Genomic DNA, 14,899 nt, shown 5'->3' on the forward strand with positions numbered 1-14,899 from the left:
TATATATATGTATATATATGTATGTATATATATGTATATATATGTATGTATATATATGTATATATATGTATGTATATATATGTATATATATGTATGTATATATATGTATATATATGTATGTATATATATGTATATATATATATATATATATATATATATATATATACACACACACACATATACACACATATATATGATCTCTCTCTTTCTATATATATATATATATATATATATATATATATGTATATGTATATATATATTCGGATATGTATATATATATATATATATATATATATATACACTCACATATACACACACATATATATGATCTCTCTCTTTCTCTCTCTCTCTATATATATATGATCTCTCTCTTTCTCTCTCTCTCTCTATATATATATATAATTATATATATATATGTATGTATATGTATGCATGCATATATGTATGCATGTATGTATGTGTGTGTGTTAGAAGTGTGTATGTGCGTATGTATGTATATATATATAATTGGTAATTCTATTTTTGATTGATAATATGCATAAAATTATTATTTTTTTTTTTTGGGTATAGAATGGACGGGTATGGGTTCGGTATGGGGCGGGTATGGATTGGGTATGGAGAAATGGGTTACCCACGGATATCTCCGAACCCGTTGGGTACGGAGATGGATATCTCTTTTCTTATCCGATTGGGTATTGGGTAGGGTTTGGATATAGGATATTAAGTTTGGATTTGGGAATTGATAGTATACTATCCGATCCAAATCCTACCCATTGCCATCCCTACTTACACCATCGGATTGGGCCACTCGGCAGGAGGGTAGGGAGTAGCTGGCGAGGCGGCACGTGTCCACCATCAGGTCGGGGACTTTGAAATGTTTATTCGTAACGCCGGGGACTCATTGGTAATTTTTGTTTCGCCTATAGGCCAGAGCTCCCTTCCCCTTCCCCTTCCCCTTCCCCACGAGGAAAAAATCCATGGAGATTTTAATCTCCGATAATTCCCTTCTTCCTTTATCGGCTCCTCTCCTCTCTCAACCCCTAAATCCCCTTCGTTTCAATCCATGCCCCCCCAAAAATCCCACCTTTTTCTCTTTGCGTCCTTGGAATCGTCGCCGAAGGAGGCTAATCACGACCTCTCACTCCCTCTCCGCTTCCTCCGACCCAATTTCCTCTAATTACGGCGGCTGGGACGATCTGGAGCTACTTGGTGGATCAATAGGTGGGAGAACTCGATCCGCTACGGAGCTTCTTGGTTTCCCTTGGGATTGATGATAGGAAACACGCTTTCCTCTTCGTTTTAGGTTTCTTTCAGCTTTGGCGGTTTCTAGGGTCAGGGTTTCGTCGATGGCTGTTTTGCCGGTCTCCGTCGCGGTTTTCGTGGTTGGGTTTTCGGCTGGAGTGGCTCAGTCAATCATGGGAAACGGTTCAATTAGAAACGTTGAAAGGAATGGAGTTGATTTTAGGGTTTCTGATGAGAAGATGAGGGATTTGGGTGCTGTTTTTGATAAATTGGAGGTTAAAATATCTGATTTGGAAAATGGATTGGAAGGAGGTTTGGTTCAAATCAGTTAGAGAGGAGCAAGATTAAAACTTTTCTTGACAATATCGAGCATATAAGAGCGACAATTGGGCACGGCCAGAGAACGGTGGAGGCTTTATCTGCAGGTGATGTTTCAGACGGGCATATGGCTTTTGATCGGGAAGGAGGTAGGAAATTGAATCAGAAGTCGATTCGGAAAAGAAAGGAACTGGGATCAATTGCTCTCGATCTTGTCCAGTATTTTGGAAGCTTGTTTCAAGAAAACATAATTGGGATGAGATCCCCAAAAGGAAAGGACTCTACTACCATTAAGGGAGAACTCAAAGAGCAGGTGGCTTCTCCAGTGGAAGACAATACAATTCCAAATGCAATGAGAGCATCTAACGTTAATGAGAAAGGTTCGAATACATTGCCAAGTAAAAGTCCAGACAACGGTAAAGTAGAAGGATCTGAAGTCTTGTTCGGAAGTACTCAAGGAAATGTTGCAGAGAAGGCTAGGAATGTTAAGATGGTAACTGACCATAGTGAGGCAGTACAGATTGGAAAGAACCTAGTCATTCTAGAGATGGTAGATATAATAATCATATTCTTTCATATGATGAAGAGCTTGATGGTTTGAATGCAAGCTTGCACTTTACATCCAAGCAAGGAAGTTACCAGAAAATGATATTCAATCATAATTATGGTCGGGTAATGCAAAATGGCATGCAGAATTCTGCTGATAATCGTACCAGTCATGGAACAACAAAAAGCATGGATTTCTTCACAGAATCTGAGACATCATCACTTTTAGAACAAACCTTTGAGATACATGATAAGTTGTACTCAAATTCTCTTGGAAGTAATAGCAACAAGGTGAGAGTTGAGAAGACCGGTCCCCATGGTTCTAAAGAAGCAGATGTGAAATTTGAAGACCCATCTGTTCAACAATCAGTACATCATAATGGTATGGAAGAAGGCAACATGTCGTCATCCTCAATGCATTCCAGTGATGATGAATTTAATCAAAATGTGAAGGAGGCATCGGAGCTTCTAAAACAGGCAAGGGAATGTATGATGAATCGAGCTGATGAAGCAAGAGCAGATGCTATACTGTACAAAACTGCAAGATTGCTTTCCACAGCTGTAGCTCTAAAGCCGATGAGCTTGCTAGCTGTAGGTCAGTTAGGAAATGCCTATCTTCTTCATGGAGAGCTTAAGCTGAAGATCAGTCGGGAGCTGAGAATTCTCTTATCAAGAAGTGATACCATATTGAGTGGAAAAGGACGTAGTTTCTGGTTTAAGAAATTGGATACTCGCGTTCTAAGCAGAGAAAATGTTGCATCTGCCCTCACTAATGTGTGTGAAGAATGTGAAGAACTCTTTGTTGAGGCAGGAAGAAACTATAGAGTGGCCTTGTCTATAGATGGGAATGATGTCAGAACCCTTTATAATTGGGGTCTCGCTCTATCCTTCCGCGCTCAGTTGATTGCAGATATTGGACCAGTAAGCATTCATATGACTTTCTTGTGACTTATGCTTAGATATTCAATGTAATGTATACGAAACCAATGTATCTCACCGAATGCACTGACTGGTGCACAGCTAAAGAGGGGGAATCCTGAGTGATGAAATTTTGAGCGGTTCCCTCTTTCTATGTGTATATTACATTTAAAGTTAAATGTTGTCTGTGCTCACACAGGTTTTATTTTATGTGTTGGGGTGCGGGGCTAGGGTGGGTGGGCGGGGGCGGTGGTGGGGGGGTGACAAAGGGGACAAAGGGTATGTGCTAATATGTGTGAGTGCTGTGGACAAAGGGTATGCAGGCCATAATATTTTTCCTGACTTTATGCAGGACAAAGGGGACAAAGAGTATGTGCTAATTTGTGTGAGTGGTGTGGGACAAAGGGTATGCAGGCCATAATATCTTCTCAACTTTATACTTGATTGTTTCTTAATCCATATTTGAACAAATCATGACAGCAGTGACTTGTGATTTTTGTTTCTGTTTTAGCCATATCACACCATGTAAATCATGATAGCCATATCAAGCAATGACTAGTACTAGCTGAATCCAGCTATAGTTTTCGCTGAATGCAAAATTCCATATCGAGCTTGATCATGAGCACAAGTCTGTCGCCATGTCTATTTTCTCAAAAGTTTGCTTGGTTAGATTCTTTTGAAGGTAGCTAGTCCAACTGGTAATACCATGTATACATGGTACAAATTACAAACTTGTCACGGCGTCTGCTTCCTTGAAACTCATCCTGTCAGATAATTATAAACCTTATATGTTATTATTATTTTGTCTCTCTTTCTTCTTCATCCAATTTACCTGCATGTTCTCACGCTGCAAAATTATATAAATTCTGATGAATGTTCATTTTGATGTAGTATGTGTTTGGTGGATATGACATGCGTTCTCCATTTTCAGGATGCGGCTCTTGATGCTGACAAGGTGTACATGGCAGCAATCGATAAGTTTGATGCTATGATGTCCAGAAGTAATGCTTATGCACCAAATGGTATGACTCAGTAGTCTATTATACCTTATCCAGTTACTCTTAGAGTTGTTGAACAAATTCACTCTATCAGCCAACAATTGGGCCTTAATTTAATGGCCATGTACTAATACATGGAAGCTTAATCCTTATATCTATACTTGTAAAACATTTTTTTTTTTAAAAAGAAAACTTTTGTACAAAATCATTTAACTGATGGTCAATATCTGACTTCCACATCTATGCAAATGACCTTAATATCACCTCTTTCATTTCACATGATTGTTTGGAAACTATTACAGGTTCAGTAATATAAAGAATCACCTTGCCATACTAAAAAAAAAAAAAAAATGGAAGAAAGCACAAGAGCCATCTTTGTATATTTTTGTGTAGATCCATTCATTTGTCATTCATTTATCTATTTATTCATTTTGCCTTCTGTCTATAAGTCTATTGAAGTGAAGTGCTGCTGCTGCATAGTTTTTAACTAATATAGTTTCTCAGTCCTGCAAATTCTCACTTGAAATGTCTTTACAGTTTCTTATAGCTGTGCGTAAGTGTCATAACTCTGGTAATCTGGAATGTTTAAAGCTATTAAGGATCACTAGATTTCATATTTCTTTTCCTTCTTTGACAAGCTTTTTGTTTAATGTACTTTCTGTCTGTGTTTTAAGTACTAGCATGAGATTCTCTGAAGTTGACTGTCAAAAGAATATCTACAGCCGTACTAACAAATGCTTTGTAATCCTTGAATAAAGTTGCATTTATATGAAATCAATAACCTATTTCCAAGGAGAATTTGTAATCCAAATCAGCTGCTGTGGTTGTGGCTGCTTGTACACCGAGTTTCCAAGCCATAGAAATTCAACTCGTTAGTGGTCAGACATGATGCAGTTTTCCTAAGAACATGAGGAATGGAGAGACAAAAATTAAACTTGACTGGCAGAGAAGACTGCTATATCTAACAGGGTGGGCCTAAATCTGAAATGTTCTATTCCAGAAATAGTAATTATAGTAGAGAGAAGGTAGAAGAGAGAACAAACATAGAGAGGGAAGGATGTTTCAGAGAATGAGGAAAGAGAGGGAAGATACATATTCAAAGCAGAAAAGAAAAAGTATGATGGAGATAGAAAATTGATAAATAGTTAAACTCAGGGGTTAGGGTGGGGGCAAGGAAGGCATAGGGTGATGTAGTGACAGATCAAGCAAGAGATTGGAGGCTTTGGCCAAAATCATAAGCCGAACTCTTTTGCAAAGATTCTGAAACATTATCTAGTTGAACCTTAACATGAATTAACCTTCAGGTTGTATCCCATCCATTTAGATCAGCCTTATGATTAGAGATCAACCAATCAAACTTTGATCCAACAAAGCTCAGTAAACCTTTTAATATGATCCCTTGATAAATATTGTGAAGTGGTGTCGAGCTTCATTTACCATGCAACTTGCTGGGACATATGATAAATCAAAAATTACAGAACATAAAAGATAAATAAATACATGAAGATCTCCATAAAATCCTGTCGGCAGTAATACTTCTGAGAATATGAGAGGGGATAGATCTCTTCTGAATTTCTGCTCATGTCACTTGAATATAAATGATAATTTTAATATAAATGCTAAGTTTGGCTGTCCTTTACTTTGGCTGTTGTTATTTGGTTCCACACATCCTTAGTTTTATTATTCATCAGTCATCATGAATCGGAGTCCATGTGATCTTTTCTCTTTTTTCCGTTTCCCATGAAGTTTGTGCCTTGTGCCTTAAGCTTTGTTCCTTGTCCCACTGAAATTGAATGCCCAGGACTGTTTCTAGGCCTTTCTCAACAATCAACTGTTAAAAATAAATAATCTGTCAATTGCAAAGACAGATATTTGCAGTGACTAATAATGAAGGCTATAACATCAAACTCCTGATATTTTGTCAACATTTTCTTAATGTGGGTTTAGCTTTTGAGGATAAATGCTAGCAAATCATGACATCACATGGCATGCCCATATTTAGGAATGATTGATATTTTTTTTTTTTGCAAGCTCTTTCTTTTAGGAAATGCAATCTCCTTTTTCCTGTCTTTATATCATATGCCACCAATTTTTCTACTTAAACAAATTGGTTGAAGTCTTTTCTGATACATGCATGACTTGCAGCTCTGTATAGATGGGGAATGGCACTGCAGAACCGATCTCATTTGCGTCCACATAATAGCAAAGAGAGGATGAAACTGCTGCAACAGGCGAAGAGTCTGTTTGAAGATGTCCTTCGTGTGGAATCAGATAACAAACTGGTAAGAGAGGCTCTGTCTTCATGTATATCAGAGCTCAAATACAAGGGGCAATGATAATCACTGGCTTAAGTGCTTAAGGAAGATAAGGTCCAATTCCATCTGATTCATATGATTGCTCGCATCTGGAACTTCCAAGAGGGTCCAGCAATTCTTGTCTAGCCACATTTTTGTCATCCATTGGTATATATGGCTGCTTGATGAAAAATACAGTTGTTATCAACTCTGATACTCAAATGCAAGTCAGAAACCAACAGGTTTTACATTCCAGGCCTTCTGTGCTTGATGCACATCCCTGCCAGGTGGAGTCCTAAAATAATGCCTGTTGAAGTATGAGAATCTTTCTGCAAGCAGTGGGGCGGCTGATTTTTTTCCTCTTAGCTTTCCCAGTGAACAGCATGGTTGATCTCTAGGCTCCTCTTGTATTATTTAAACATGTCTCATGTATATCAGAAAGATGGATATTGTACTGACCAAATAAACAAAGAAGATAAAAGCTTCGACTCTAAAAACTAGATTTTTTTTGAAGCTAAAAAGAGAATATACTGCTTGTGAAATTATTAGCATTTAATAAAATCTGTATTTGCTCATCATGCATTTCAGATATACATCTGCCATGGTGTTTATTGTTCTTGAAGTTTGATAGGGAAGCAACTTTTGTACTTTCAGATTTCATGCCTGTCTAGCTCTCGGATACAAATCGATCATTTAACTTTCTGAACAGATGTGACATCAATTCAGGCACTTTTGAGTCTCAGGTATTCTGGTCAGGACTCCCAATGTAAAAACAGCACGCAAATAAAAGATTGCTGCAGTACAAAGACTTGAAAAGGATACTTAATTAGGAAAGTAAAGTGATCGACCCAAACCATGATGTTAGAGCCTGATCCCTTGCAATGATGCAGATCCTTTTTGCAGGTATGAAGGTTCCGATATTTGCCAATAGGTTTTGGATTGAGCTTTTCCCAATTCTATGTATGTATGTATGTATCTGGGTAATCTTCCTTGCTCCAAACTGGGTTGATCATTTTAAAATCACTACCTCCTTCACTTGGTAAGCTCTAATTTATTGATAGTTGCTTATCTGATGCCCAAACTAAAGGAGTCAGTATCCTATGGTTTGAATTTCTTTTTAATCAGGATATATTATGATTTGAATTAGACCCATTGCTACAATTACCCGGATTTAAGGGAATTTCACATCTATCCACCCTGACCTTGATGCATCTGGATCTTTAGTATGTATTAGGGATATGCAGATAGATTCAAGGCCATCAATTCTACGTCCAGGAGAAGCCAACTAGCATGTTAATTGATTGATCGACCATACAATTAATTAGCTGTTGAGGTTGGAGAGCAACGATGCTCTGAGATGAGTAAAGATGAGGTAACACTCATCACGGCCGGAATAGCAACATCTCCTGCAGCTACCTCAAACCTTGGTTCTACCTAAATTTTGTCCATCTTTTTTGGGCATTTTTGAGACAATTTAGGAGTAACACCACAAGGTGCATTTATGTTTTTCATCTTAGCCAAGATCTTGGTTGAGATATTACTTTGCGTCAAATATCTATGTCAAATACTCGCTTATATGATGCCTGTAAAGTATTGTTCATTACTATCCTGGATTCTTGGCCAATATTAAATGACAATATTACGTATTCAAAGCTATCAGCCGATCCAACATCTAGATTGGTTAAGATCTATTAACTTTTCTAATTAAATACATATATTAGTTCCTAAGCATTAAAACTAGTGCCTAAAATTTATTCTACCTCAAACTTAATATAGTGGTCAATATTTTGGTATATCCATGGTTATGTACTCTATATATGGTCTCTCGATATGTCGAATCCTTTCCATATTGGAGATATGTCTTTAGAAATAATTTAAAAATTATCTTTATTATTATAATATAAATTATTCTAATCTATGTCATATATATATATATATATATATATATATCCGCTAAGTTATTCTAACCTTTCTATTGAAGTAGTCTCACATTTACAAAAATGTTTAATACATCTGTTTCTTTGTAAATAAGCATCAAAAACACTTTGGACTCGTTTGGTTGATGGGAATGGAGGGAGAAGAGGTACTTTCTGAAAAGTGACATGAGACCTCCTATTTGATTGGAGTTTTAAGAGAAAAAAGGGTGAAATTTTTTTTTCAATGAAAAGTCACTTCCCAGATTTCATGGGAAGTGAAATCCATGATGGAGGTGAATTTTGACACTTCTCGTATGATGGAAAATGATGCTACTTTTTTTTTTCCTCAAAATATCCCTTTAGATCAATGGCTAAGATTTTGCAAAATATCAATGGATGGTTAGGATAAAATATTGAATAATGATATAATATTATATCAATATTATCTTAATATTTATATAAATATAATATTTAATATTATAATATTTATTATATTTTATATTTTAATATTATTTTAATATTATATAATATAATATTTATATTAATATAATACTATATTTATATCTATATTAATAAATTTATTATATTAAAATATTAATATATATTAGTATTATATTAATATAATAAATTATTATTGTTTAATTTTTATTATAATATATTAATATTATATTTATATTGATATAAATATAATATTAATATTTATATAAAGTTTAGGAGTAAAAAGATATGATCTTATACCTACTAAGAGTATAATAATATTTTACACAGTTTTTTAAAAAATAGATGTTCAACCAAATATAAACTACTCTGTAATAAATAACTTTTCATGATCAATCAAACATATCAAAATTTTATTCTCAAAAAATAATTTTTAAAATATTATTTTTTAAAAAATAATTTTTTTTTTAACCAAACAAATCCTTTCTGATATTTGTATCACAGTTATTCACGTTTCTTTTCGAGCTGGGATTTGAACAAAAAGGTCCAACCTCAAAGCACAAGCCGTCCATAATTGACAAAATGGTTCAAGATGCAACGGATCCATTGTAAGCATGAACAGATGGACGGCCGATGATTCGAAACTAGACGCCTCCAGTCTAGCCCGTGAGAGTCAATCCAAACTCATGTCCAGCAGTAGTTTTTAAAAGTCTGCAAAGCAATGCAGTATTTCGGAAATCTTTTTGTTTGACGCGCACGACGCCTTCGCGTCCACGTGGCAACGAAGAAACCTTTCTTTCCTTGGTCGCGTCACACTTTTTCTCTCCTTCAAAGCAACGAACACAACAAAAGGGGAAAGGTGTGGGGTTTGGAGGATCGAAAGGTTAGGGTTTTGGGTGGGAGAGGGAGAGGAGATTGAGAGCGAGAGAGAGGGGAGAATTTGGGGTTTCCTCCGCTGCTGGATGATTTTTGCCGGAGATGTTCCTCGTTTCCATGCGGAAATCCTTCAAGGACTCCCTCAAAGTTCTTGAAGCTGACATCCAGCACGCCAATACACTGTAAGTGGGTTTCCTCGTTTGTTTTTTTTTTTTTTTTCAAAAAAGAATTTGAGGTTGAAACAGATATTCTCCAATCAAATTCCGCTCTTTTTTTTGTTGCAATTCGATATGAGATCTCTTTTTCCCTCTTTTTTTTTCTTCTAATGGTTCGAAGCATTCTGGAAAACTTTTCAGCTAACCCGGCTCAAAAGCTGTAACTTTTTTATTCTCTCTTTCTGCATTCTGGGTCATTGTTTCCGTGTTATGTCGAATTTTGACTGTCGTTTGGAAATTTTAGACTACCTTCTTTTTTGAAAAAAAGGCTTTTCTAGTACTTGGTTATTGGTCAAAGAATATATCTTTGGGCCATATTATGATGATTGCATTTCTAAGAATGTTCCAGACCGGTGTTAGACCATAGGATAATAATAAGTTTTGCAGATTCCTCTTATAGAATATTGTAATTCTGTTGTTGCATTTTAGTTAGCAATTTTGAAGTATAAAGTAGTAACTTGTCTTCTTGAAATAATGTAGAATGTGTGACTTAAAGCTGAGTAACACTGGGCCCAAATGGCAGGGACTCCAATTATATGCTGTCTGATTTGTGGAAAATGGACCTTTAAGAGGGCTCAGTAATGACTATATTGACACCAGAATTTTTGTTAGTAATGGCTCTATCGTCAACCTTTGGCTTGTAGAAGTGTGGAGTCAGATTAGAGGCAAAACTTCATGTATATCATGACCGTTCAATGTGCATTAGCACACACAATCCACACATATCTTGAAAGAAAGATCACTCGATATCAAAACAAGAGAATGAAAATTTTGGATTTGTTTCTTTGCTTATGTTGAAGAAAACTGGTGAGGATGATTGAACACGGTCGAAGAGGAAGAAAGAACGAAAAGGACCTGATCATTGTAGATTGAAAACACAAGGGAACAAAAATTTTTACAAAAGTGCCTGCTGCTTCCTCTTTTTTTCTTTTTTTTCCTTTTTTTTGAGGAGAAGGGAGGCTTGGCCACCCGAACAAAGTGCCTACTGCTCTTATTCTTTATCAGATGTCTCTCGATAAAAGGTGCCTACTGCTCACATGTAGAGACTATAGATGCACTTGCAACCTAAGAAACTAGTTTCTAATTCCCAAGGGAATTCCGGTCAACTCACTTGGAGTTCTGGGAGCATTTTATGTTACAAACAGAAACCTAGTCTTTAAGATGCTTTATTCCATTAAGAAATTTCCAAAATGAGTAACTCTTTTTGCTGGAAAACTAACATAGAAAGTTATTAAGCAAACAAATGAACTATATCGAATTACCTAAATATTCCGATCTCTTTGTTACCTTTGCTCTTAATGTACGTAAAACTGTTTGTTTAGTTTTTGTTTACAATTTAGTGCATTAAAATATGGGAAACAAAAAGGGCACTTTGGTGTAGGTCATCGAAGTATGGTGGAAAAGAAAGCAGAATAAATGTGGCTGTGGTATAGATCTTATTATGTAAGTTAAACTTCAAAGAAAAGTAACTATTTAGTGAGGCATTCCCAAATTTATGGTATTGTAAGTCCTATGGCAGCATCTGTATCTCAATGCCAGGGAACTACAACGTAAAGTTTATAGAATTGTGTTGTTTTTTTTTTTAATTTGGCTCCTACCATGATTGTACTTGTTTGCTCCTTCCTCTCTTAGCTTCTAAACAATTTAATAAGTGTTACTGACTTACTATTTGGTTTTCCTTCTACAGTATTTTCCTTTTCTTTTAATTCCATAATTGACAAGAAGTTCATGATCACTCTGAGTTTTAGATTCACAATAGTCTGCTCCCTCTTCTAGTTTTCTCTGTGCCCTTTTCGTCATGATCTCCGGCATTGGTAGCTCCCTTCTTTCTGTATAGAAGTTTCTGGTTCACATAATCCCAAGATTCCCTTTCCCTGGTTGTTCAGTTGTTTTTGTACTTGCCTTTATTCCTTTAATAATGGGGAAGACCAATTTTTCTTGTAATTCTTAATTTTTGCCTCTTTTGGCTTCTATTTTAAATGGAATAACCGCATAAAATACTTGCTACGTGCATGTGGGCTTTTCAACATCCACATCCTATTTCCTAGACTGCGGCCTCTCTTGTAGTAATTTGAGTGAGTTGACTTTTTGTCATCTTTGATTTGGACCATTAAAAGGGTAGGAGTAAAAACCCAAATATACAAGTTTTCTAGTTCTAGCTTCTATTCTATTGTAATTTCTGATGCTTCATTGCCATGTGCAGGGCTTCGGAATTCCGAAGGGAATATGATGGTGCCTGTATTCAAATGCGAATGTCATATAGTCCAGCTGCACACTTATTTCTTTTCCTAGTGCAGTGGACAGACTGTAGCCTTGCAGGGGCTCTCGGTTTGCTGAGAATTCTAATATATAAGGTTGAGATTTCATGTTTTTCAGTTTTGAATGCTGCATCTATAATCAAGAACTTCTTGCATGCTTCTTTCATGATAATGGTGCCATTCGTAAGTAACTTCTTGCATGTAGGTTTATGTAGATGGAACAACAACCATGTCAACCCATGAAAGGAAAGCAAGTATCAGGGAATTCTATGGTAAATTGATTGGCTTGCAGTACATAGAAAGTCTCTCTTCAGATCAGAATTTGGTCTTGGTTCTTATGTTGTTGTTCATGAGCAGCTGTGATTTTTCCCTCTCTGATGCAACTGCATAAAGGGATCACTGATATGGAAGATAAAAAGCAAAAAGCTATTTGTATGGAGAAGTACAGGAGAAGAGATGAAGATGACAGGAGGCAATTCTCAGAGATAGATGTTGAAAGAGAGGAAGAATGTGGGATCTGCTTGGAGACAAACAGCAAGGTTGTGTTGCCCAACTGCACTCATGCTTTATGCATGAAATGCTTCCGTGAATGGTATAGTCCTTCCCTTCTTGCTCCTCCCTTTCTTAAATTTCAATACACACACACACACACACAACATATACATATACATATATCAAAATGCATTTAATTCAATGAGGTTAACGCATTTCAATCGACTTATAATCGTATATTTGCAAATAATAGTTAACATATACATTATGCTTATGGGGAGACCGTAGCCTACCTGATCAGCACATATTGAGATACTATTAGAAATATGAACTATATAGGAGTATACTGTATGTGAATGAAAAAAAAACACACATATAAGCTTGCAATATGTAGACAATTTCCCTCAATGATTAAGTTGTGTTTTAACCTCATAATCCTCAACGTATGTCATATTACATTAGAGCCAGGGCTAGATCACTATTTTTTGATTCATTTACTGTTACTGCAGCACTTATAAGAGACTTCTGGTTTAGCTTCTTTTGTTTACAGGGTCTGGCCACAAATCACATAATAGCAGACGGAAGACTAAATGTTACTTGAATTCTCATCTTTCTGTTGAGCAAATTTGTAGTCATCTACTCTTCTGTACTTCCATTGTTTGTAAGGGTCAATAAAGAATGCAGAAAAAGTGGTTGATACTTTGTGTTACCCAAGCACACACTGCTAATAGGCATGCTGTTGGTAATCTCCTTCAGTGTCTGCTCCTGAGCAATTTGGTCCCCACTACATGGAATTTCTTCTTTCCTTTCTTCCTCTTCAGGAAATACACATGGATCCATGAAAGTCATTTACTGCTACTAGAGTGCATCTACCTCCTACCTCCTAAAGTCTCATGTCTCCAATATTAATGTGAATAATTATATAATCAAGATCAGATTGTTATTTATATTATGAAATATTTGAAGCGACGAAATTTTATACCATGTGGATAAATAGCATGGCATAATTTCCTGATGAAATTAATAATTAATGTGTAAAACTTTAAGGCAGGTCAATTGTTTCTATCACTAAAATAATGAGGGGAAGGAGAGAAGAAAAAAAAAAAACAAAGGTTTCACTTCCCAAGGAACAGCATTGAACAATTGTATGCAATAGTGGCAGTTGTGGCCTTGATAATCATTATTGCCTATCAGGGCCCCAATCACATATATCATTTTATTATCTATGCAGCTTCTGTCCGATCCCCAATTTTTTTAACACAAGATCGAAGGGATTTCTGCAACTTTGTTGAGATACAACTTTTCTCTTTGCTTTGTTGCAACATTATTTTCTTCAAAAAATGTATTAGCTTATTTTGGCTCTTGTACTAGAAGAAAGAGGGAATGGTAAAAATAGACCATATGGCTTCATCAAATGCTTGCACTTTTTGGCAGAATTATATCCTTCTACCTATAATATTGTTCTAAATTAAAATCAAATGAACGGTGGATGCAGGCGTTTAAGATCACAGTCGTGCCCCTTCTGCCGTGATAGCCTCAAGAGAGTAAACTCAGGTGATTTATGGGTATTTACCGATAGCAGAGATATTATTGACATTGCAACCATCTCAAGAGAGAATATGAGGCGCCTTTTCATGTATATAGATAAGTTGCCTCTGGTTATCCCAGATTCTGTTTTAGATGCCTATGATTCTCATGTGAAGTGACCTGTTTGGCACTCTTCTGGTTCCTTGTTATGGACCTCCCAATTCTTTCAGCTAGTGCTTGTTAGCTGATTGATTTATCCGAAGGATAATATTCTAATTCCTGCTTTAAAGCTGCTGCTACTTTTTAAGCAGCTGTTGATCTTGAGTATTTTAGAGAAGCGATCTGTATATTGTGTTCAGGCTGCTGTAAATATTTGTACAGTTGTAAGTTGGTCTTTGTTAAGAACCTGACAGTATTATGATAAACAGATTAATGTAAAAACTTGACTTGTGGATTCATGTGTTATGGGTGCATGAATTGGAATTTTGTCCTTGTACTCTCAGCTGGCTGGGCATTCATTGGGAGCAGTGGTTGATTACCATGTATTTAAGCAATAGTGATACCACTGAATAGTTAGGGACTGTATATATGAAAGGAAGGGGTGAGGTGGTAGGGTTCGTCAGCAATTTTATTTCTCAATATGAAGGGGTGACTGTTAAATGTGACAGCTTTCTGCATCTTGTTATTCATTTCTAGAACTACAGTAGACCTTTCTGCTGGAGGTGCACTCTTGCTGGCTCTTCTTCACTGAGCTGTTTGGCTATGAGATACTGTGGAAGTTGGATTATGTTCTTTTTTCACCCCCAGTGATATCTATTGATGTTTATCAGTCAGGTGAGTGGACATATCTTGTGGATTAGA

At 36.2% G+C, this 14,899-nt stretch overlaps 1 protein-coding gene and 1 non-coding gene across 2 annotated transcripts; both read left to right on the plus strand.

Moving 5' to 3' along the window:
• Nucleotides 1–919: 919 nt before the first annotated feature.
• On the plus strand, nt 920–6,891 carry LOC105058999 (uncharacterized). Its single transcript, XR_012137437.1, has 3 exons — nt 920–3,027; nt 3,956–4,046; nt 6,168–6,891. It is a non-coding gene; the product is annotated as an uncharacterized protein (transcript).
• A 2,622-nt stretch (nt 6,892–9,513) lies between these two features.
• LOC105059000 (E3 ubiquitin-protein ligase AIRP2) lies at nt 9,514–14,496 on the plus strand. Its single transcript, XM_073249958.1, has 5 exons — nt 9,514–9,728; nt 11,965–12,115; nt 12,225–12,291; nt 12,377–12,611; nt 14,007–14,496. Exons 1-5 carry the CDS (start codon nt 9,649–9,651, stop codon nt 14,215–14,217), a joined length of 744 nt encoding a protein of 247 aa, XP_073106059.1. The 5' UTR covers nt 9,514–9,648; the 3' UTR covers nt 14,218–14,496.
• Nucleotides 14,497–14,899: the final 403 nt, after the last annotated feature.

The sequence above is a fragment of the Elaeis guineensis genome, chromosome 16 (assembly GCF_000442705.2).
Source record: "Elaeis guineensis isolate ETL-2024a chromosome 16, EG11, whole genome shotgun sequence".
Lineage (NCBI taxonomy): Eukaryota > Viridiplantae > Streptophyta > Magnoliopsida > Arecales > Arecaceae > Elaeis > Elaeis guineensis.